The 22,762-nt window shown below is 40.3% G+C and overlaps 1 protein-coding gene across 1 annotated transcript in view; it reads left to right on the top strand.

Moving 5' to 3' along the window:
• Window positions 1–18,000, top strand: part of APPBP2 (amyloid beta precursor protein binding protein 2) — a 41,553-nt gene extending 23,553 nt beyond the window's left edge. Inside the window, exons 5-13 of the mRNA XM_058675594.1 lie at window positions 443–611; window positions 2,973–3,062; window positions 5,774–5,841; window positions 5,919–6,024; window positions 6,600–6,724; window positions 8,816–8,901; window positions 10,518–10,708; window positions 11,833–11,998; window positions 13,393–18,000. Coding sequence (XP_058531577.1) covers window positions 443–611; window positions 2,973–3,062; window positions 5,774–5,841; window positions 5,919–6,024; window positions 6,600–6,724; window positions 8,816–8,901; window positions 10,518–10,708; window positions 11,833–11,998; window positions 13,393–13,646 — 1,255 coding nt within the window. The 3' untranslated portion in view covers window positions 13,647–18,000. The remainder of the gene's footprint in view (window positions 1–442; window positions 612–2,972; window positions 3,063–5,773; window positions 5,842–5,918; window positions 6,025–6,599; window positions 6,725–8,815; window positions 8,902–10,517; window positions 10,709–11,832; window positions 11,999–13,392) is intronic.
• The last annotated feature ends 4,762 nt before the right edge of the window (window positions 18,001–22,762 follow it).

Raw genomic sequence — 22,762 nt, forward strand, 5'->3', positions numbered from 1 at the left:
CCAGAGCCAGGAGCTTCTTTCAGGTCTCTCACATGGGTGTAGTAGTCATCTTCTCTTCTCTTCCAGATGCATTTGCAGGGAGTGAATTGAAAGTGGAGAGCCAGGACTTAAATGGGATGCTGACAGGGTAGTCAGCAACTTTACCTGCTACATCACAGTACTTGCTGCAAATATTCTTTTCTTAAAATGAGCACTTGCTGAGTATACAAAGCAAGCATAAGTATCTAGAGAATAATGGGAATTAGTCTTGTGTGAATTTTTTCATGGAAGGTTTGCTGAAAAACATGATAAACCAACCTGTGAGCATTAGGCTCATGCTTTCATCTCTTGCATCTACATGCATTGAGTAATTTCATTGCTTTGTGCTGATCTGGAAAAAATTGATAGGTCCACCCTCCTAGAATTCTCAATCATATAGGATTTGTTACTTGTGTTTTTATAGATTGCTTCATGTTCGAAATGGAAATTGCAAATACCATTTAGGTGAAGAAACATTTAAATTAGCTCAGACATACATGGATAAACTATCAAAGCATGGCCAGCAAGCAAATAAAGCTGCACTCTATGGGGAGCTGTGTGCACTTCTGTTTGCCAAAAGTCATTATGATGAGGTGAGTGTCCTCTGAAGTGCATTTCACTGTGATCAGTGATCAGTATCTGTGCAGTGGGATGGAGTAACACAGTCCTCACTTTATGTCTCAAAGGTTTCCTTTCTGTGTGTTAGGTTTAGGCTTTTGTAAAGCAATATTTAAAATTAGTGTATGTGACATGGAGTTTTTAATACATTCATGCACAATTTTAGAATGTTTGTAATTTTTGTTTTGAGTGTGTCTCCGCCTTAATTATTTTGATGGACATCTTCATTAAATGAACTTTCATACATGTTTTATACTGGATGTGTAGCTCCAAATTAACTCATAACTGAAGGTTTTTATATCATTGGAAAACTGTGTTTATTATCATTATTATTATTCCTTAATTTGAAATAGAAATGGATTGCACTCTCATCCACTGATTCACCTCCCAAATTCCCACAGCAGCTGAACCAGGCTGTCATGGGCAGGGCCAAAGCTGGTAGCCATGAGCTCTGTTTAATTCACCCATATGTGTGACAGAATATTACTGTGCCTTCACCTGTGCTTCCCAAAATCTGCATTAGCCAGAAGTTGGAGTTAGGAAGGAGGGGGAGCTATGTTTCAATTGCAGCTACTCTGATGTTGGGACGAAGGTGTCGTAACTGCTAAGTTAAGCAGTTGCTTCAGGAAGCTAAATTTTATTTATGGGTTTCATTATGTTACTCCTCCCCCTGTCTGAATGAGCAATATAGCTTCATTCCTGGCTTTTTATACAATTAATTTAATGCTCAGGTGCAAACAAACACGTAGTTGAAAAGTAATTTGTGTGTGCTTAACTCTTTCACTTGGTTGCTGTGTTTATGGATACTATAATTATTTCATGCTGTCAAATAACTGCCATTGTGCTTTCATATTTTAAGCTTATCACTCCTGTTATTTTCCCCCAGTAGTATAAATATATACCTTATTTAATGGAAGATTATCACTGGAAGTGTTACCTGAAAATTCTGAATGTTGAAGTCATGTGGGTACAATTCTGATAGTAAGATCATGTTGCTGCAATATCTATTGCAGGAATGAGTCAAGGAGCAGGCATTTTGGCTAATGGTTATGATACAGTATACAACACCCCATGGCCCGCATTGGAGTGCTTGAATTCAGTATCCAACTCTGGCTCCTGACTCTAGTTTTGGTTTATGCAGACCCTAAGAGACAGCAAGTGATGGCATAAATTGTTTGGTTTCACCTTGTCCTCTGTCAGGCTATTGATTGTGTTTGGGAAGTGAACCAGGAATTTTAATTTCAGTCCATCTAAAATAAATTAAAACAACAAGATTTTGGAGGATTGACGTAGTTGATAAAGTCCTGTGCCTACAAACTGACCTTACGAATGGGTGGCAGGTTATGTCCCAGCTTCTTCAAGCTCATGGCATGGTGAAAGCAACAGAAGATGTCCTAAGTGCTGGGGAAACCTGGAAGGAACTCCTGGCGAGCCCAGTGCTGACTGGTTTGGCCTTCTGGGGAGTGAACCAGAAAAGGGATATCCCTGTCTTTCCCTCTCTCTGTGTGAATCTGCCTTTCATATAAAGTTTAAAATAGGTATATATATTAAGATTTATTTATTTTCATTGGAAAGACAGATTTACAGAGAGGAGGTAAGACAAAGAGAAAAATCTTGCATCTGCTGTTTCTTTCCCCAGATGGCCGCAACAGTCAGAGCTGAGCCATTCTGAAGCCAGGACCCAGGAACTTCTTCCAGGACTCCCATTTGGGTGCACTTTCCCAAGGCTTTGCACCATCCTGCACTGTTTTTTCTAGGCCATAAGCAGGGAGCTGGATAGGAAGTGGAGTAGCTGGGGGCCCAGCCAGTGCCTACATGGAATGGGATGCTGGTGCTTGGAGGTGGGGGACTAGCCAGTTAGTTGAACCTTTGCACCAGCCCCAATTATGAAATCTTGAAAATAAAAATTTTTAAAAATATGTAAAAACAGCTTTGAAAAAAAAAGAGGAATCGGCATTACGTCACAGCAGGTTGTGTTGCTATTTAGAATGCCTATATTCTGTATCAGGGTACTGATTCGTGTCTTAGCTCTTCTACCTTCTATCCAATTTTGTGTGAATGCATCTGGTGAAATAATAGATAATGGCTCCCGTACTTGGAACATTGTGAGCAACAGTCAATAAAACAATCCATCAAAATAGAATCCGTTCAGCAGATACAGGAAAAATAACATAAAGGGATAGACTTTGGTACAGATGTTGAGACACTACTCAGTATACCTCCATCCCATTTCAAGTGCTTGACAATTTTCAGGAAAGATTACCAGTTATTTTGTTAACTATTATAAATTTGATTTATTACACATCCATATGTTCTGTAACTGCGTTTCTCTTTAGGCGTACAAATGGTGTATTGAGGCAATGAAAGAAATCACAGCAGGCTTACCAGTCAAAGTTGTGGTGGATGTCTTAAGACAAGCTTCTAAGGTAAATGTAATGTAACATGAAAGTGTTAAGAGTTATTAAATAAATTATAGGGTTTACTGGGCCAATGCATTGTTTAAATTTGCCAGTGTTATTTGTTATTGCATACTGAACAAGCTTATTTCCAAAGTTTCTGAGCTAGATTTTAGAAACCTGCCTGCTTTATATTTTAGGGGCTTTAGTTTTCTTTACTAAGAAAACATTTGAATTGTTCATTTTGATAATTTTTCAGCTGGCTAAAGTGCATATGTCAGTGGTTGACGATCTTTTGGCTTGAATTAATTTAATCTCTTCTTAAACCCTTAAAGCAGTGACAACTCCAAATGCTGAAATTCTCTGGACTTTTTTCACTGTTCTCTTAAAGCGTACCCGCTTATTAAATCTTTCACATCCATAGTATTACAATCTCAAGACAGCTTGCTGCTATACTTGACCTGCAGAGAAGTTTGATTTCTCTCACATTTGTTCTTACTCTAAGTGGGGACATGAACTCTTTGAAGACATTTTGTATTTAAGAATTGCTGTTTTTATATACCAAGACCTTAAAACAGTAATGTAGCTTTTATATACTCATTCTACCCAGGAACTTTTAATTTCTACTCAGAAGTTTGATATTGGTTGGAGTTTCTTAACAAAATCGAGTTAACTAAAAGTTTTCAAAATTACAGGTATAGAAGAATCAGTGATTTCTTTGAGATGTATCGACTCTGTCATTTTAGAATGAAAAGCATGAATTTTGATTACCAAAAGAACTATAAAGGGGTTATTAGTTTTAAATGTTTTATTTTTTTTCATTTTTTATTTTTATTTTTGACAATCTTTATATAGTTAATTAGGGCACAAAGGTTCAAGGACTGCAGAAAAGTGGGTAAGACTATAATTTCCACATTTTTTTCCCTGTATCTGGGATAAAAGGGGAGGTAAAGGGAGAAGCCCCACCCAGTCTCTCACCCATCCCAGATCCCCAAAGTGGGGCATGCTCCGAGGGTCTTACTCAAATGGTTTTGATAGTTCAACAGTTATGAATTGCTGCTAGTCTTGCCATTCCAAGCATGATGAGTTTGCTGAGGAGTTCTCTGATTGACATAGTCTATCTTAGAATCTCCATTTGCCCTGTTTTTCACTGCCAACATATGGCTGGGGTAGTTGATTGATTTGCTGTGTCCTCTATCTTTTCATGGTTAGGGATCTGAGTACAGCAGTTTGATTGAGGGGATCCCTAAAGAAACTTTGAGGTGTTCCCAGAACTGATTCTTATTTGTACTTGCAAGTACAGGGCCCAGTACAGTCCATCACCCCAATCAACTGGTGGTTGCAATTGCTGGGTTGGTTCTATTTCCAGCCCTGTCTTCCACTGGCACCAATGGGTGTTGCAGTCCAGCCTGATTCTGCCTAGCACACACTTGGCCCTCACATAAACCAGTGGGAGCTGCAGCCTAGTCAGAGCAACCCACAGTAACCCCCACCAGGCCCACCCCATCCTGGTTCCCATGCTTGCCTTTATGTGCAGCAGACTAGTACAGTCTGTCCTACATCCCATTCAGCTCGCCTACATGTCAATGGGCATTGAAGCCTAGTTCAACCCAACCAGGCCCACTATCCAGCCCACACACATGCTGGTGGGTGCCCTTCTGTCCAGCCAGGTCTGGCCCAGTCCTGGTTTTTGTGCCCTCCAGTGGGAGTGATAACCCAAGAGGGAGGTGCCCACTATTTCCCTTCAAGGCTACCCCCACTCCTGGATTATGCACTCTTCAGGTGTTTCTGCAGTTTAACTTGACAGAATTAGCCCCCAATGCCAGCTTCTGCCAGCTGCCACTGCGGCAAAGCCCGACCAACCCGCACCCACTCTAATTTATGCTTGCAGCAGGAGGAACAATCAGCCCAGCCTGGCTTTTCCCTGATCTAGCTCACATGAGGTGGACAGATGTTGTAGCCCTGCCTAGTCTGGTCTGCCCCCATTCCAGCTCATGCTCTCCAGTAGGGGAGCCCCCTTCCCCCATTCACCCTTCCGGCTCCGCCCCCTCCCTGGTTCTCACCTGTGCTGTTGGGCGCTGCAGCCACATCTGGTACAGGTCACCTCACTTTGGCATTCGTAATGTGCACTGTTTTTTTTCGCGACCAAACCTGGCTCGACCCACACTCTGTTCTGGTGCTCGGATTCACCAGTGGCTGATGTGAACTGGTTCAGCCTGTTCTGCCCTCGACAGTTTTAAATGTTTTAATTTCAAGACATTGAACATTCATTAAATACAAAAAGCATTATATTGATGCAGAATTTATATTATCTGTATGCAAAATATATTTAGAATTTCTGGAGATACTACTTATTCTCATTGTTCAACTTGTACCTGAACAATAACAAATCCTTGGCTACTGCCCTTCCAAACCCTCACACAGTTTAATTATTTTCTTTGTACGCAGTTTATTTTGAAACATAAGAAGGATAGGAATATATAACTGCAGTTTGTAAAATACTTTATTATACTCAGATTTGCACTGAGGTTAGGCATCAAAATCTCAAACATCCTAATTTTCCCAAATTATATATGCATCTGTGTATACTAGAATTCTCAACTACTTGAAATGAGCATAATTACCCTTCTAGTTTGTTTGTGAATTTTTTCTTACTAACTTATGCCAGTAATATGTAAACTGTACTTATCAGCACAATAGTGAACTATCTGAGAGTTCATATTTTTTCATTTTCTCCTTAGGCTTGTGTAGTAAAACGTGAATTTAAGAAGGCAGAACAGTTAATTAAACATGCAGTGTATCTGGCACGGTAAGTGGTTTTTATTAAAAATGCATTTTATAATGTTTCTCTGCTTTATAACCTAATAATTTTGTCTTTTTAAATAGGGATCATTTTGGATCCAAACACCCAAAATATTCTGACACATTGCTAGATTATGGATTCTACTTACTAAATGTAGATAATATCTGTCAGTCTGTTGCAATTTATCAGGTAAGTTAATTATTATTCCCTCTTTTTTTTTTTTTTTTGTTTTAATCATTCAACCTAAATTCACTTGCTGGTGTATATATGTTTGCAGAGTATAAACTATTCCCTAAAAATGATCCTCTGAGCTCCCTCTTCATCCCAGGATCTATAAGGCCTAAAAGTTAATATTGTAAGTTTTAATAAGAGTCAGGAATAAAACTGCGTTTGTGACCCATACTTAGGCACACTTTCCATTTTTTTGTCCAAATTTAGCTACTGATTAAGTAGATATCAATACCATTGCTCTAGATAAGACTTCCTTGATTTTGTAGTTCACTTTAGAAGACATAGAGAGCACAGTGCTGCAATTCCATAGACATGCAAGTCACTACTTTTCAAGTCAAACTCCATGTTCAGAAAATCAGGCCTTCTGGAAGACTTTGGTATTCTGTGGTTTACGTACTTGAAATTTCTTGTTTACAACCTTATAAAATTAATTCTAGAGAATATATGTTTGAATTACTGGGATGTTTAGCTTGACTAGGTGTTGTGTTCTAAAGGTTTGCAGTATTGTCATCTGAGTTTGTGGCTCTTTTCAGGCAGCTCTTGACATTCGACAGTCAGTATTTGGTGGCAAAAATATCCATGTAGCAACAGCTCATGAAGACTTGGCATATTCTTCTTATGTTCACCAGTATAGCTCTGGAAAATTTGATAATGCACTGTAAGTTCAACATTTTCTTTTCTATAAAGGATTAAGCTACTTTTCGCCCCTAATACAGTAGTACTTAATGTGCTTTATAGGTTAAGTTGAAAAATGTTGTTTAATTCTTTAAGAGGTGGAGTGAAAGAGGGGACCAGCTTGGACACTCTGATCTACTTGTGCACTCTTCAGATCCCCACCAAATCTGTACAAACAAAGGCAGGAACTGGTCTTTGTTCATGTCTTGCGTATGAATGGCAGGAATACCACCATCATCACTGCCTCCCCAGATCTCTTGGCAGGAAACTAGTCAGAGAACTTTGAATCAAACCAAGATAACTCCCATGTGGTATGCATGTATTCTAACTAGCATCTTAACCACTTGGCCACTCTCCTCCAGCATGTTTTTGAATTTATTAAAAATCATGCCAAGAGGGCCTGATGCAATGGATCACTGTCTAAATCCTCGGCTTGCAAATGCTGGGATCTCAGATGGATGCTAGTTTGTATCCCGGCCGCTCACTTCCCATCCATCTCCCTACTTGAGACCTGGGAAAGAAATGGAGGACGGCCCAAAGCCTTGGGACCCTGCAACCCACATGGGAGACCCGGAGGAGGCTTCTGGCTGCGGCTTTGTATTAGCTCTGCTCTGGCTGTTGCATGCACTGGGGGAGTGAACCAACAGACAGGATCTTTGTCTCTTTTTCTTTGTAAATCTCCCTTACCAATGAAAATAAATAAATCTTTAAAAAAAAAAAAGCATGCCAAAGGGCTGGTGCAATGGTAAGTTGGTTAATCCTCACCTTGAAGCACCTGGCATCACATATGGTCACTGATTTGTGTCCTGGCTGCTCCACTTTCCATGTAGCTCCCTACTTATGGCCGGGGAAAGCAATAGAGGCAGAGAGAGTAGAAGTAGCCTTGGGGGCCCAGTGTGATAGCGTAGTGGTTAAAGTTCTCGCCTTGAACACGCCGGGATCCCATATGGACACCGGTTCTAATCCCAGCTGCTCCACTTCCCATCTAACTCCCTGCTTGAGGCCTGGGAAAGCAGTAGAGGATGGCCCAAAGCCTTGGGACCCTGCACCCGTGTGGGAGACCTGGAGGAAGTTCCTGTCTCCTGGCTTTGGATTGGCACAGCACCGTCCATTGTGGTCACTTGGGGAGTGAAACATCGGATGGAAGATCTTCCTCTCTGTCTCTCCTCCTCTCTCTATATCTGACTTTCCAATAAAAATTAAGTAAAATCTTAAAAATAAAAATTGACATTAGAACTTAAATGACGCATTACTTAAAATTGAAGAGAATTAGTGAATTGGAATACAAATTTGAGAAAGAGAATGCAGCTATGAGGCTTACAGTAGTTTGAATGAAACTGGCAGACAAAATAGACAGTCAACGTAGTTTGTAATTGATAAACTGATCACAAATAATCAAATATATGAGCTGTGGGGAAATGAGCTTTCAGAGTGATGGTAGGTTTTTAACAGAAACTTCTATGTAGTCTGTGCTGAGAAGGCCTGTTCAGTGAGGAGTGAGCCATAAAGATAAATTTATGCATGGTCCATGTATTCTGGAAACTGCTTGGCCTGTGTGACTGGAGGAAAAGGCTTGGGCTGAGAATGATTGTTTATGTTGAGACTTACTTTATTCTGAGGGAGAAGGGAATTCATTGGCTATATTAAAGGCTAAGCATGTGGGGTTGTCATTGTGGCATAGTACGCTAATCTTCCACCTGGACTGCCAGCATCCCAGCTGCCCTGGGTAGGTAGCAAATGATGACTCCCATCCTTGTCCCCCTATACCCACTGGGAAGATCAAGAAGAATCTCCTGGCTTCCAGCATCTTTCGACTATCCCAGCTCTGGTCATGTTGGCCATTTGGGGAATGAACCAGCAGATGTAAGATCACTCACTGTCCCCCTCTCTCTCCATAACTCTTTCAAATAAAATCAATGAATCTTAAGAAAAAAAAGTGTTATCACCAAAGATTGAAAAATCAAAGCAAAAAACTGGTTCATTACCACATTTCTATAAAGGGTTGGTTTTGAAAAATACTCTGAATGATTTGTAACTGAGAAGAAGGGCTACACTCTGCCTATTTGTATTCCAGATTTCATGCAGAAAGAGCTATTGGCATCATTACCCACATCCTACCTGAAGATCATCTTCTTTTGGCTTCGTCAAAGAGGGTGAAAGGTATCCTTTGTAATCCAGTGTCTCTCTCTCTCTCTCTCTCTCTCTCTCTCTCTATATATATATATATATATTTTTATTTTTATTTATTTTTTTTTTTTTTTTGATGATACATAGTGTAAGCTATAGGAGTAATTGTTTTGTTTTGTAGCAGTACTGGATTACCCTTGTATATACCATTTTGAGTTTACTGTAACTTTTTAAAATGTTTATTTTAAATTTTGATTTTTATGGTACAGTGCTGTATAGTCTGGGATTCCCCTCCTCTCAATTCCCACCCCCTGACTGATTTTCTTCCATATTGTCACAACAGTACATTCATTCATAAGGAGTTACAATTCCAGTTACTGTATGTAAATTTTTATTAAATTGCTTCTCCTTATTATTAAGAAGTCAGAATTTATTTCTTTTTATTATCTAATGTATATGTTAGTTTCTTTTAAGAATGGCACGGAGGAGTAATAATTACATAGTTACATGGATCGAAATTGAAATTGAGTTTTAGGCTTTGTATTCACTTACCAATGTTGCAAGGCTCCGACAAAAACAGTACTTTTTCTTTTAGCCTTTTTCCTGTATACCACCAAAGACCTTCTACATAGGTATTATTTTGCTAACTTGATTAGCCACCCATTTGTAATTCTATACATTATGGTTACATTTTACTTTAATTGTGAAACTGGATTTTTTTTCCCAATCCTTTCAGGTTAGCAGTTTTTAAGTTACATAAGTAATAATGATTAATGTCAAAAATTGAAATAAAAGCAGTTATAAATAAAGTGAAATCTCACCAATCCTAATGCAACATTTTGGTGGGTTTTTAAAAAATTTCCTTTAAATATAAAGAAAATGAAAGGATAACTTAGTTTTGTAATGATTTTTCTTTTTCATGTGCTGTATTATGAAAATTCCTCATTTCAATACATGTAAATGTGTACCCTTTGCTCTAAATAATACCATTTAACTTTACCTTTATCATTGTGCCTTTTTGTTGTTTTTAATCTTTCGTTTTTTTAAAAATGCTATAGTGTAGTAAACTTATTTTACTTACCTTTGTGCACATAGCCATTTTTGCAAGAAATAAAACTACCTGGTAAAAGAATATGTATTTTTTAAGGTGTTAGATGGAATTTGAAAGTCTTGAATACGTCTTTGAAATTGAATTGTCATCTTGCCTGATTTGGTTGGTCAAGTGAGTAGGAGGAAACCAGTTCTTTCAATAGTCCTTGGTTAAAGGTTATGTTTTATAAGAGGGTGGTTTCAGAAATTTCAGAAGTACTTAGATGCTCCTTGACATAGTTTGATAATTCTGAAAGTTTGCCTTTCCTTTCCATTTAATTGAAGATAAAAATTAATATCAGCAAAATGCAACAATTTATTAAATAAAAGCTGATTCTGTAACATAATTTGACATTTACTATTTTTCTTTGAATTTTAGTCTCGTACCATATAAAATTGAAAGTACACTTTTTTTCTGGTTGTTAAAGTGAATACTTTAATCTTGATCAGTGTAAACCATAGTATATATAAATGTATTTATTTTCAGTTTTGAATTCAATATTCTGGTAAGCTTGACAGAGTGTTTTGAATTGCCCTGATCCATTACTTTCTTCATTCAGCACTTATTTTAGAGGAGATTGCAATTGACTGTCACAATAAGGAAACTGAACAGAGACTGCTTCAGGAAGCCCATGATTTGCACCTGTCTTCACTCCAACTAGCTAAGAAAGCTTTTGGGGAATTTAATGTACAGACTGCAAAACACTATGGAAATCTTGGAAGACTTTATCAGTCAATGAGAAAATTTAAGGTAGGAATGTATTTCATTGCACTTTTCTACATTTGATCTTAGCCATTGCACTTTTCCAAGTTAAATAATAAATAAATCTTAGTCTTCTGTATCTTAACTAGTACAGAATAATTTTTTATTCTCCCACTTTAGTCCACAAAAACATTTCAGAAACTGCTGATATAAAACAACTGAGTGAAAATAAAAATAGATTAGAAAACTTAGGACTACGCAAAAAAATAAATAAATAAACCCATCCCCCCAAAAAAAGGCTGTATCCATCATTGTGGATAGTGAGTTGAGCCCATACCTGCAACATCAGCATCCCATATGAAAGTACTCATTCTGGTCTCACCTCTCTGCTTGTTGGTGCTGCTCCCTGTTCATGCAATTTGGAAAAGCTTCATGAGACCTTCTGTCTCGTGAAACGTTTGTCCATAGGTATGTCTCCAGCACATGGACAAATCCTGCGGAAAGGAGCCATTGTGCAGCACCAGCTCCCTCACAGCAAAAGAGTGATGGTGGAGGTGGGCCATCATCCACTGCTTCCCCAGGCCGCAATCAGGGAGCTGAATCAGAAAGGGAGCAGCCAGGACTTCAACCCATCTCCATAGAATAGGATACCAGTACCACAAGTGGAGGCTTAGCCTACCATGCTGTGGTGCCAGCCCCAGGCTCTATGTTGTTAATATTGCCTGTTTTAGGAGCACAATGATGGCAGAATGAGAGTCTAGGAAATTAATTTTTTTGTGTCTTAGCCTGAATATTTTGTTGGAGATAAATTGTAAAAACTAAGAAGCAGGTTAAGTTTGCATTAAATGCAGTGCTACAGCGTTTCTTGACAAAGTTCAAATTTTAGTGTGTGTTAACAAAATGAAGCAATTTTAATTTTAGAATATTTTATTAATTTGTTCTAACAGACTCTTATTATCAGGACAGATTCAGAAGTTCTTTTGTTTGCTTTTGGGATAAGATAGCTTTTACTGTCAGTAATGTTTTGTCTTTACAACTTTTGGAATGTATTAGATATTTTTTCGATCAGGTGATTATGGTATTCATAAGATTCTAACATTTAAAAGATTTTTGTACATTGGGTAAAAACTTTACAAATTATAATGTAATGACTGATGTTGCAAAATTTGCAGGAAGCTGAAGAAATGCACATCAAAGCAATTCAAATTAAGGAACAACTTCTTGGTCAAGAAGACTATGAAGTAGCTCTTTCTGTGGGACATCTGGCTTCTTTATATAATTATGACATGAATCAGTATGAAAATGCTGAAAAACTTTATTTGCGATCTATAGCCATTGGTATGTTGCCTTTAAATTTTCTTTAGTCAGAAATCAGTGTGTCAACTTTTTTCATGTTGTGTAAAGGAAGTTAGTTTAAAGATCTAGAGCTGCTAAGGGTATCTAGGAACCACTCAAATTCAATGGAAATATTTGCTAAAATCATGTATTTTTAGATTGATGTCTGTAGTGTTAGGTGTGACAGTAGTGTCAGAATGTAGGAATATGCAGTTAATTGCAGTTATTTCTGCAAACAGTGCTTTCAAACGTTGCCCCCTCCTTTTGCTTGATTTTTCTTTTTTTAAAGATGAATTTATTTGGGCTCGGCAGCGTGGCCTGGTGGCTAAGGTCCTCGCCTTGATCCCATATGGCTGCTGGTTCTAATCCCGGCAGCTCCACTTCCTCTCTCTATTGCTCCTCCTCTCAGTATATCTGACTTTGTAATAAAAATAAAATATATCTTTTAAAAAAAAAGATGAATTTATTTTTACTGGAAAGCAGATCAGATTTACAGAGAGGTGGAGAGACAGAGACAAAGATCTTCAATCTACTGATTCACTCCCCAAGTGACTGCAATGGTTACAGCTGAGCCAGTCTGAAGCCAGGAGACAGGGGCTTCCTCCAGGTCTCGCACACGGGTGCAGGGTCCTAAGGTTTTGGGTCTTATTCGACTGCTTTCCCAGGCCACAAACAGGGAGCTGGAAGGGAAGCGGAGCTGTGGGGACACGATCTAGGCCCCCTACAGGATCCTGGCAGATGCAAGGCGAGGAATTTTAGCCACTAGGCTACCATGCTGGGTCCAGAGACACTTTTGTGCTTTATCTGTTTATGTATTTATTTATTTATTTAATTTTTAGCTTAATGTACCCTGTAAATCAGTTTATGTGCTCACAGAAAGCAGGGAGCTTCTTTCTCAATTACAGCTATGTAGTATTTCATTAAGTGAGAGTACCACTGTTGACAGAAATACTCTCCTGTGCAGTTTCAGTTTGTTGGTTTACCATAAGAAATGCTACCACAAATGAGTAGCCTTGTTCCATACTTATTTTCCTTCTAGTTGTCAATATTATCATTCTTTACTCAAAGAAAGAAAGCTTTACATCAGTCCCTTTAACCGATGGAATTTTATAATTCTGTGCTAGTAAGGGCAGCTTCTTTAGATAAGAGAAGTTGAGTTTATTTTTTAAGTCGTAGAGATTGCTTGGGGGTGGAACTGAATTGAGATCCTGATGCAAGAATTGCATGTGTTCCTTTCAGAGGGATGAAACCAAGTTGCCTGATATAAAAAGTTGAATTTGCATGGGTTTTAGAACACACTTGCTTAATACTTGAACTTTGCTTCTTTTTATTCCTTCCTTCCTTTTTTTTTTTTTTTTTTTTTTGATTATTTATAATAATATCCTTATTATTTTCAGGGAAGAAACTTTTTGGTGAAGGCTACAGTGGACTAGAATATGATTACCGTGGTCTCATTAAACTTTACAACTCCATTGGAAATTATGAGAAAGTGTTTGAATACCATAATGTTCTGTCTAACTGGAACCGGTTGCGAGATCGGCAATATTCAGTGACCAATGCACTTGAAGATGTCAACACCAGCCCCCAGTCCACTGAAGAAGTGGTGCAGTCCTTCCTGATTTCTCAGAATGCTGAGGGACCAAGCTGCTGAGGGAAGACCTCAGTTAACCAATTAACTTTTCCCAGATTCCAGGGAATTCATACTGTGAAATCTAAACCATGTTGTTTTGGGGGGCTGGAGTTTGTATTGAAACACTGGTCCAGTCCATTGAAGACCCTATTTTGGGTGATCCTTATCTTTCAGAGTGTCCGTAGGAATAAGCATATATTCAGTTATATTCAGCATGTACCGCATGTATAAGTAGTCTGGCCCACATTTTCAACCTAGTAGAAACAACAAGAAATCTTTTTTTTTTTCTTTTTAATAATAATTAATTTTGCAGAAAGCCTGAAAGAAAAAAAAGAATCCCTAAATAAAACTATTTAAGAGTTTAAAAGAGTTGCATTCTTATTATGTAAGGATGATTTTAACAACTTTTTAACAGATAATTCTTCCATGTGGAGGTATTCAATATACTGTATTATAAAGAATTTTATGGGGAATAATCTTTATTTGCAGTATAGAAAAGTTAACACCAGTACTAATAAAAGAGGGACACCCTAAGTTAGGTTTGGCTGCATTACCCCATGAAGTGGGTACAACCACCCCACAGCTGCGTCTCCAGGGAGGACTGTCAGAGTCATCCATACTGGACCAGTGTTGATCTGTAAGTAGCGGGAAATGTGATATACCTGCAGTTCTGATCATTTTTGCTTGTCTATGTCGGTACAGCAGTACACGGTGCTCTTATAGTATTTGCTCATAGGACCAGAAGGAACTGAACAGGACCAGCCTTACATGGAAGGTGGTTATTTGGACCAGAAGCTTCACATGATTATTTTAGCACCTGCCTATACTTCTAGTAGAATAACTTCATTTATATGTATTTTGAAACTGATAATGCAGAAATTATATTCTTGTAATAGATACCAAACTATGGAAATTGGCAATTTTAGTGGCAAATCTTTAGTCAGAAACATGGTTGACCTTGCCCTAAGGAAGTCTATAAATTAAAAACGTCTGCTGCAGCTGTCCCTTCACTGTAAGCATAACCCCAATCATCACTGCAACAAACAAGGTTGTTGTTGAGTTGCAAATGAGCTGCGTCCACATGAGACTCAAGTTACTGTATATATTCTCTGAGCATTCATAAAAATGAATGCCCCCCAAATAAGTTTGCTTTGAAACTTTCCATTTTATTTTATGGCAAATAATAACACATTTGGATCATTTTATTTGAAATTCAAGAGTCAGGTAAAAAGATCCCTTAATAATATATTTGTTTCACTAATTTTCCTCTCTGTTGGGTTTTGATTTGTTTTTTAAGCCAAATTGTTTAATACTGAGGTAATGAAATTTAGCAAGTTATCACATGTAGCAATCCAAGAACAAAAGGTATTTTGCTGTTACCTCAATTTTTATTACAATGGCCCACGTGGTACCTCTATAAGAACCTGGGTTTCCCCCCGTATTTTCAGGGGCCCAGGACTTTGCTGTTCAAAGACGTTGCTCTTGGCCGATGCTTGGAGCTGTCTGTAGTGGGTGAGTGGATGTGTGTTGGGTTTTGGTCTTCTTTTAACATACACATTTAGTGGGAGGAGGAAAAATCTGAACTGTCTGGCTTGTGAGTACAGGAAACTTCCAGATTTCAAAATGTATTTTCATTGAATATTTGAAACCACCCCCCAGTTCAATCCTGCTTGAGTTGGTTATTTGTGGTCTTGTTACGACTCAGTGCATGCAGTTCCCTAGAGAAACGAACATACTCCATTTGCTTGATTTCTTTCTGAATTAGAGAAAGAATAAATTGGGATACCTACAGTTTCTGAAGCTTCCACTTAAGTACAAGCTGATGCCAAGAGACACTTTATAAATTACCATATAATGTGTGTGACCAAGGACTTAACATTTTTAAGTTACTCAGCTGCATCCTCCTGGGCCTGTGTATTTAATACCTCGAAAAATATTTTCAGAATAGGCCTCTTACACTGTTACTGATTTCTTAAAGTCTTGTGGTATGTCTGTGGTATAGGGATGTCATGGTAAATTTTTTTCCAATAAATATTTTGAAATTTATGTTTTCATATGAAGTTTTTTTTAATTCATAGTTTTTGCTTTTGTGCATAGTTAGCATTTCCAGGGGTAAAATCTAGCATGTGATGTAAGATCTCAACCTCCCTATCTCTGAACTCAGCTCACTTTAAGTGATAAAATCCCAAGATGATATTCAAAAGCCTGGGCTCTCAATAGTATCAGATGCAGCAATTTATTTCTTTTATAAACTTCATCATTGACAGTTTCTTTTTGTTACCATTGCTTTAGTGTTAGTTTACAGTAAAATTCATATAATTTGTCTTAATGTGTATGCATTGCAGGGTTTTTTTTTTCAATTTCCATTTTCTGTTAGTGATATGCTGTTTGTCTTTCTTATGAATACCCTAATAATTTTAACTGGAATTCATTCTTTGTATGTTTAAGCAACCTTACATTAGAAGAATGCCATCTTGATTTGTGAGATTAAGAAATCTCAAAAGGAAAAAAGATTAAAATTGACTTCATGTTAGTCAATAGCATTTTGTCTAAGGAAGCCCTGGCCAACTTACAGATCTTTCTGGAGGTCCAACAAAGAAATACTAAACAAAAGGCCTTTGGTCTCTTTCTTCCCTGACTTAAAGTTTGGTGCTACTGAAGTTGGGTACACCAGGGAATTCTCTCAAACACTACTATGTGCCATCCTGGTGGGTTCCCTCTTGCAGTCATTTGGGTTTGTTACATAATTTTTGTGGTTCACTGAAGATTAGGACCCTTCTTGCCATCAAATTTGTCTTTGCTTGTTTAATAATTTTATCACTTTTTAGGAACCCCCGCCACAGTAGTCTTCCTAAATAATTTTATTAAAGCTCGATAAGAAGGTTGGTAATTTTATGGAAATCTAGTATAGAGGCTACAGTCTCAGAAATAATGAGAGTGCCATTTGGCTATTTCTTAATCAGGCAACCAGAAAACCGAACATGGTCAAATGCCAAAGCTTTTGGCCACAACTTCACAAATTGAAAGGATGATTTGCTGAGAAACAGTCCTGTTTTTGCCACTTAATTTCTGTATTTTCCCCAGGATTTGCAGCCTCTTTGGATGGCAAAATTCATACTATAAAAACATTTGCTGAGTAAACATAATTTCTAAAATGTTTTATTATTCCTTTAAAAATGAACACCTATTTCACCTCTTAGCTTTGGAGGACCTCAACTGCCAAGAGTTTTTGTTGTTCTTGTTTTCCCTGAAGAATTATTTATGTTTATTTGAAAGTAAGATTTTATAAAGAGAGAAAGAGAAATAGAAAGTCTTCCATCTACTGGGTCACTCCCCACATGACCCCAACAGCCAGAGCTGAACTAACCTGAAGCTGGGTACCAGTAGTCTTTTCTAGGTCTTTCACGTGGGTGCAGCGTCCCAAGAACTTGGGCCATGCCCTGCTGCCTTCCCAGGCTGTACAGAGAGCTGGAAGGGAAGCGGAGCAGCTGGGACATGAACTGGTACCCATATGGTATGCCGACACCGTAGGGCAGAGGATTAGTGTGCTGCGCCAACACCCTGACCCCAGGAAATGTTTTTCTATTTGATATTGAATTCATCTCTAGCTTGCCCACAAATCTCAGGAATGTTTTAGGAAAAAAACTGGTTTTACCCTGTTGGTGATCTAAAAGAGTGTGCATTAGATTTACTAAATATTGCTTTTCTTATTTGCACTCCTAAGTATCTATAGCATGAGTGGCCTTAGTGAGTTTGTTGAAGTGCACATGTTTTTCAAAAATAAAATTTAAAAATCTATGCTATATATAGATACCTAACAAACTTGGCTTGTGGAGCACAGTTAAGTGTTGGATCACTAGATAACATTGCCGGTACCATTTGTGTAACATGACTCATGCTGTATATTCCTTTTCACGGGAAGAAATGTTGCCGTGGTAACTAAAACTTTTCAACTTTGTTCTACTTTTATGATGTGAATGAATGCTACATTTTATTAAATATTACCAGCTCAGTACTATTTTTATACTTTATTAAAGCAGCAGGGGATTTTAGTTTAGTAGGCTCAAAACAAGAAGCTTTTACTGTAACACTTAAATTTAAAAACAATTCACTAATGATCTTTACACAAAAGTCCCCAGTAGTGTGCCACAGTAATTTTTACAGACATGCCTAAGATCATTGCTAGATTTTTGGAAGACATTCTTAGTTGTGTCTGACGACGTTTCATACCATTCTTACTGATTTGTAGTGCCCACCATGGTTTGTAACTATTAAACCAGACTAAGATTGTTTGTATCCAGCATTGTGATATATTCTGTACTTGTATTGTTAAAACTGAATTATTGACCTAATAAATATAGTGTTCCTGCATTCACGGTGTACATGTTTGCAATGTAGTTGGGATGGCTTTGGGGTGGAACTGTGAGAAGCTTTACAATCTGTTAGCATCAGAGAACACTGAGCTGGTGCTGCTCTTGAAGGAAATGCACCCGTGAGGCAGCAGAGATGGTGCTCCTGGGAGCACGCGGATTCACACAAGGCACTCCGTGGATGCCAGGGGCTGTAGTCCGCACGGAAGAACTATGCCATCGTGGTTTCTGAGAGGGTCAGGGGAATGCCTAGAAGTGCCACTCGGTTCCAGCTCTGCCTCTTAATGAATGGTTTTGAGTTAAAACCATTTCTGCTTATGAATAAGGGAGTCATAAAGAAAATCCAACTCAGAAACATCAGAACTTTAAGTTCCCAAAAGAAACAATACTACAAAATGAGCCACAGTTTTTTAAAAAAACGTTTTACACTAAATCCCACCCTCACTTGGACTAGTCCTAGTTTCATTGCCTGCCACCTTACCAATACTGAGAATTTTTAAATGTCTTTTAAAAAAATATTGGAAAGTCAGGTAGACAGGAGAAGGACAGAGAGGAAGACCCTCCATCCTAGATTCACTCCCCAAGTGGCTGCAATGGCCCATGCTGAGCCAGTCCAAAGCCCGGATCCTGGAGCTTCATCTGGGTCTCCCACACGGGTGCAAGAATCCAAGACTTTGGGCCATTCTTGATCGCTTTCCCAGGCTGCAAGCAGGGCTCTGGATGCGAAGTGGGGCAGCCAGGAGTATAACTGGGGCCCATATGGAATCCTGATGCATGCAAAGTGACTAGCCACTAGGCTACTACACCGGACCCTTATGTCTTGTTTTTAATAAGAGATTTTGATTATTTCCTTAAAAAGGCAGAGTTACATTGGAAGAGAAAAATCTTACATGCATTGGTTCATCCCCAAATAGCCACGGCAGCCAAGTCTGGACTATGTCAAAGCAGGAGCTTCAAGTAGATCTCCTGCTGGGGTGCAGGGACCGAAATACTAGGCCATTCTCACTTGCTCTCCCAGAAGCTTTAGCAAGGAGCTGGGTCAGAAGTGGAACTATAGGGGAGGGGTGGTGGCACAATAGTTTAGTGGGCTCGTTCTCTACCTCAAGGCACAGTATCACGTAAAGGCACCATTTTTTTTTTTTAAGATTTATTTATTTTTGGGGCCGGTGCCGTGGTCTAGTGGCTAAAATCCTCGCCTTGAATGCACTGGGATTCCATATGGGCGCCGGTTCTAACCCCAGCAGCCCCACTACCCTCCAGTTTCCTGCTTGTGGCCTGGGAGGGCAGTTGAGGATGGCCCTAAGCCTTGGGACCCTGCACCCAAGTGGGAGAGAGACCTGAAAGAGGTTCCTGGCTCCTGGCTTCCGATCGGCACAGTACAGGCCATTGCGGTCACTTGGGGAGTGAATCATTGGACGGAAGATCTTCCTCTCTGTCTCGCCTCTCTGTATATCTGACTTTCCAATAAGATTAAATCTTAAAGAAAAAGAAAGAAACAGAGACAGTATCTCTTTACCATCTCCCCAAGTATTTGATCTGTTATATATGCTACCATAGGACATATCGTGCATTAGCAGGGAGCTGTAAAAAAAAAAAAAGAGGCAGAAGTCAAATACTGACACTTTTTTTTAAAGAATTATTTATTGGGCCCGGCGGCGTGGCCTAGCAGCTGAAGTCCTCGCCTTGAAAGCCCCGGGATCCCATATGGGCGCCGGTTCTAATCCTGGCAGCTCCACTTCCCATCCAGCTCCCTGCTTGTGGCCTGGGAAAGCAGTCGAGGACGGCCCAATGCGTTGGGACCCTGCACCCGCGTGGGAGACCCAGAAGAGGTTCCAGGTTCCTGGCTTTGGATCAGCGTGCATCGGCCCGTTGCGGCTCACTTGGGGAGTGAATCATTGGATGGAAGATCTTCCTCTCTGTCTCCTCCTCTGTGTATATCTGGCTGTAATAAAATGAATAAATCTTTTTTTAAAAAAAAGAATTATTGGCGCCCGGCGGCATGGCCTAGCGGCTAAAGTTCTCGCTTTGAAACCCCCGGGATCCCATATGGGCGCCGGTTCTAATCCCGGCAACTCCACTTCCCATCCAGCTCCCTGCTTGTGGCCTGGGAAGGCAGTCGAGGACGGCCCAAAGGCTTGGGACCATGCATTCGCGTGGGAGACCTGGAAGAGGTTCCTGGTTCCCGGCTTCGGATCGGTGCAGCACCGGCCGTTGCGGCTCACTTGGGGAGTGAATCATCACTTCCTCTGTGTATATCTTTGTAATAAAAATAAATAATTCTTTTTTTTAAAAAAAAAGATTTATTCATTTTATCACAGCCAGATATACATAGAGGAGGACAGAAAGGATACCAAAAATAAATAAATCCTTTTTTTTTTAAAGATTTATTTTTATTACAAAGTCAGATATACAGAGAGGAGGAGAGACAGAGAGAAAGATCTTCCATCCGATGATTCACTCCCCAAGTGAGCCGCAACGGGCCGGTGCGCGCCGATCCGAAGCTGGGAACCTGGAACCTCTTCCAGGTCTCCCACGCGGGTGCAGTGTCCCAATGCATTGGGCCGTCCTCGACTGCTTTCCCAGGCCACAAGCAGGGAGCTGGATGGGAAGTGGAGCTGCCGGGATTAGAACCGGCACCCATATGGGATCCTTGGGGCGTTCAAGGCGAGGACTTTAGCCGTTAGGCCACGCCACCGGGCCCACTGACACTCTTCATACAGGAAAGGGGTAACGACTGCTGCAACATTGGCTTCCTGTAAGCTCATGTTGAAGTTTTGCTTTCCATGCTCCTCTGGAGGCTAGGACATAAATCTCACCAACACAGCACTTGACACAATGGCTAACTGTCTGGCGATGGCAGCGTCTGTTGGCTGCAGCAGGAGTGGCTGACGCAAATGGGGAAGCCCAGTGAACAGAAACCAAGCATCTCAGTAAGCCTTTCCTGTTTAGGTACAGAGCCACTGCTGTTTTTGAAAAGCATCCCAGAAATGTTGACTTGGCTTTGAGAGGTTTTCTCACCTCACTTCTGACATGCTCTCACCACCTCCCCTCTTTTTTTTAATTTTTAAAGATTTGCCGGAAGAGGAGAGACTGCAATGGCCAGAGCTGGGCTGGTCTGAAGCCAGAAGGCAGGAGCTTCTTCTGGTTTCCCACGTAGGTGAGTAGGGAGCCCAAGGTCTTGCGTCGTCTTTTGCGACTTTTCTAGGCCATTATCAAGGAGCTGGTTCAGAGGTGAAGCAGTCAGAAGTGGAACCTGCACCTGTGTAGCATGCTGGTGCCACAGGCAGAGGCTTAGCTTCCACACTGTGGCATCAGCCTCTGAAACTCCTTTCTTAATAGCATCAGTCACCACTAAATAGTAGTTTATGTTAAGTTACTTCTGTATCATTAGGGCCAAGCTCCAAGAAACATGAAAGGCAGGCATATGACTGACACAGCAGTTAAGCTGCCACCTATAACACTGACATATCTAAGCACTGGTTTGAGTCTCAGCTGCTCCGCTTTCCTGCCAGCTCTCTGCTAATGGCCTGGGAAGAGCGATGGGAATAGCACAAGTGGAGAAACAGATGAAGCTCCTAGCTCCAATCTTGGCCAGCTCTGACCATTGCTACCACTGAACCAGTGAATAGAAAATCTCTCTTCCTCCTATAACTCTGTCTTTCAAATAAACGAATAGGTCTTTTAAAAACTATTTGTTTAAATGCTGAGGATAGATTGAACTCTAGTTGAATGAGTCAAGTTTCAAAATGGAGTTACATCCACCACCCCTCTACCTTGTCACCCACAACCCTTGTCACCAGCTGTCACTAGTACTGGGGAAAGGAGGGCCGGGTTCTAAAGACACTGAGGAACCCACTGGTCTGAGCTTCAGTGATTAGCTCTTGCATGGAAAAGGTGGGTGCAGCAGCGTGGGCTTGCGCATACAGGCTGTGAGCACAAGCTCAAGCCAGAGGCCTGTGTCCAGAGAGGGAGGCCTAACGCCTGGGGCCATGTCACCGACAGTGGTAAAGAAGAAGCAGATGGGTAGGATCAGAGACTGCTTTGGGAAAGTATGGCGAGATCATGAAAGGCGAAGTGGGAAAATTTGCTGATGATATGCTATGGAAAACCGCTCTATTAATGGGCATAGCTGTAAAGTGAAAAGGGCCCTTTGTAAACCAGAGTCAGGCACACGTGGCAGCCTCCAGGATCGTGGAGGAAATTCCAGCTGCAGTGGAAAAGGAAGCTGTGGCAGCAGCGTGGGGAGGGAAATGGTTTTGGTAGCAGAGGCAACTGTGATGATACTGGACCCACACATGGCTGTGGTAGAGAAGGAGCTGATGGCTCCAATGCAGGGGGAAACTTTGAACCTTATCATTACCGTGGTGGGAGCTGGGCTGACACTGGAAGTTGGCAATGGACAGCTGCGCTAGAATTACGGATCCAGGAAATGGGCTTCTTTTGGTGGAAGAAGCTCGGGGAGTCTCTACAGTGGTGGTTGTGGATCTGGTGGTGGTATAGGTAGATGAGGATAAACAAGCAGGTCGTGAAGAGCAGAAAAGGGCTGCCGCTTTCAGCAGGAAGTGGCCGGAGAGTTTTGGGAAAGCTACAACCCAACACCAGCCTGACAGATCGGCCCCAGGAAGAACTAGGACCCGCGCTCAGCAGAGAGCGCGCGCCCCCTAGAGGAAATCTCTGTACAGGATGTCACAGCAAAAAGCAGCTGCGGGTCTGTGACATCATGTGGAGAGAGAACAAGCGTAAGTGATCGAACTATTATCGGTGTCC

This window comes from Ochotona princeps, chromosome 17, assembly GCF_030435755.1.
Source record: "Ochotona princeps isolate mOchPri1 chromosome 17, mOchPri1.hap1, whole genome shotgun sequence".
Taxonomy (NCBI): domain Eukaryota; kingdom Metazoa; phylum Chordata; class Mammalia; order Lagomorpha; family Ochotonidae; genus Ochotona; species Ochotona princeps.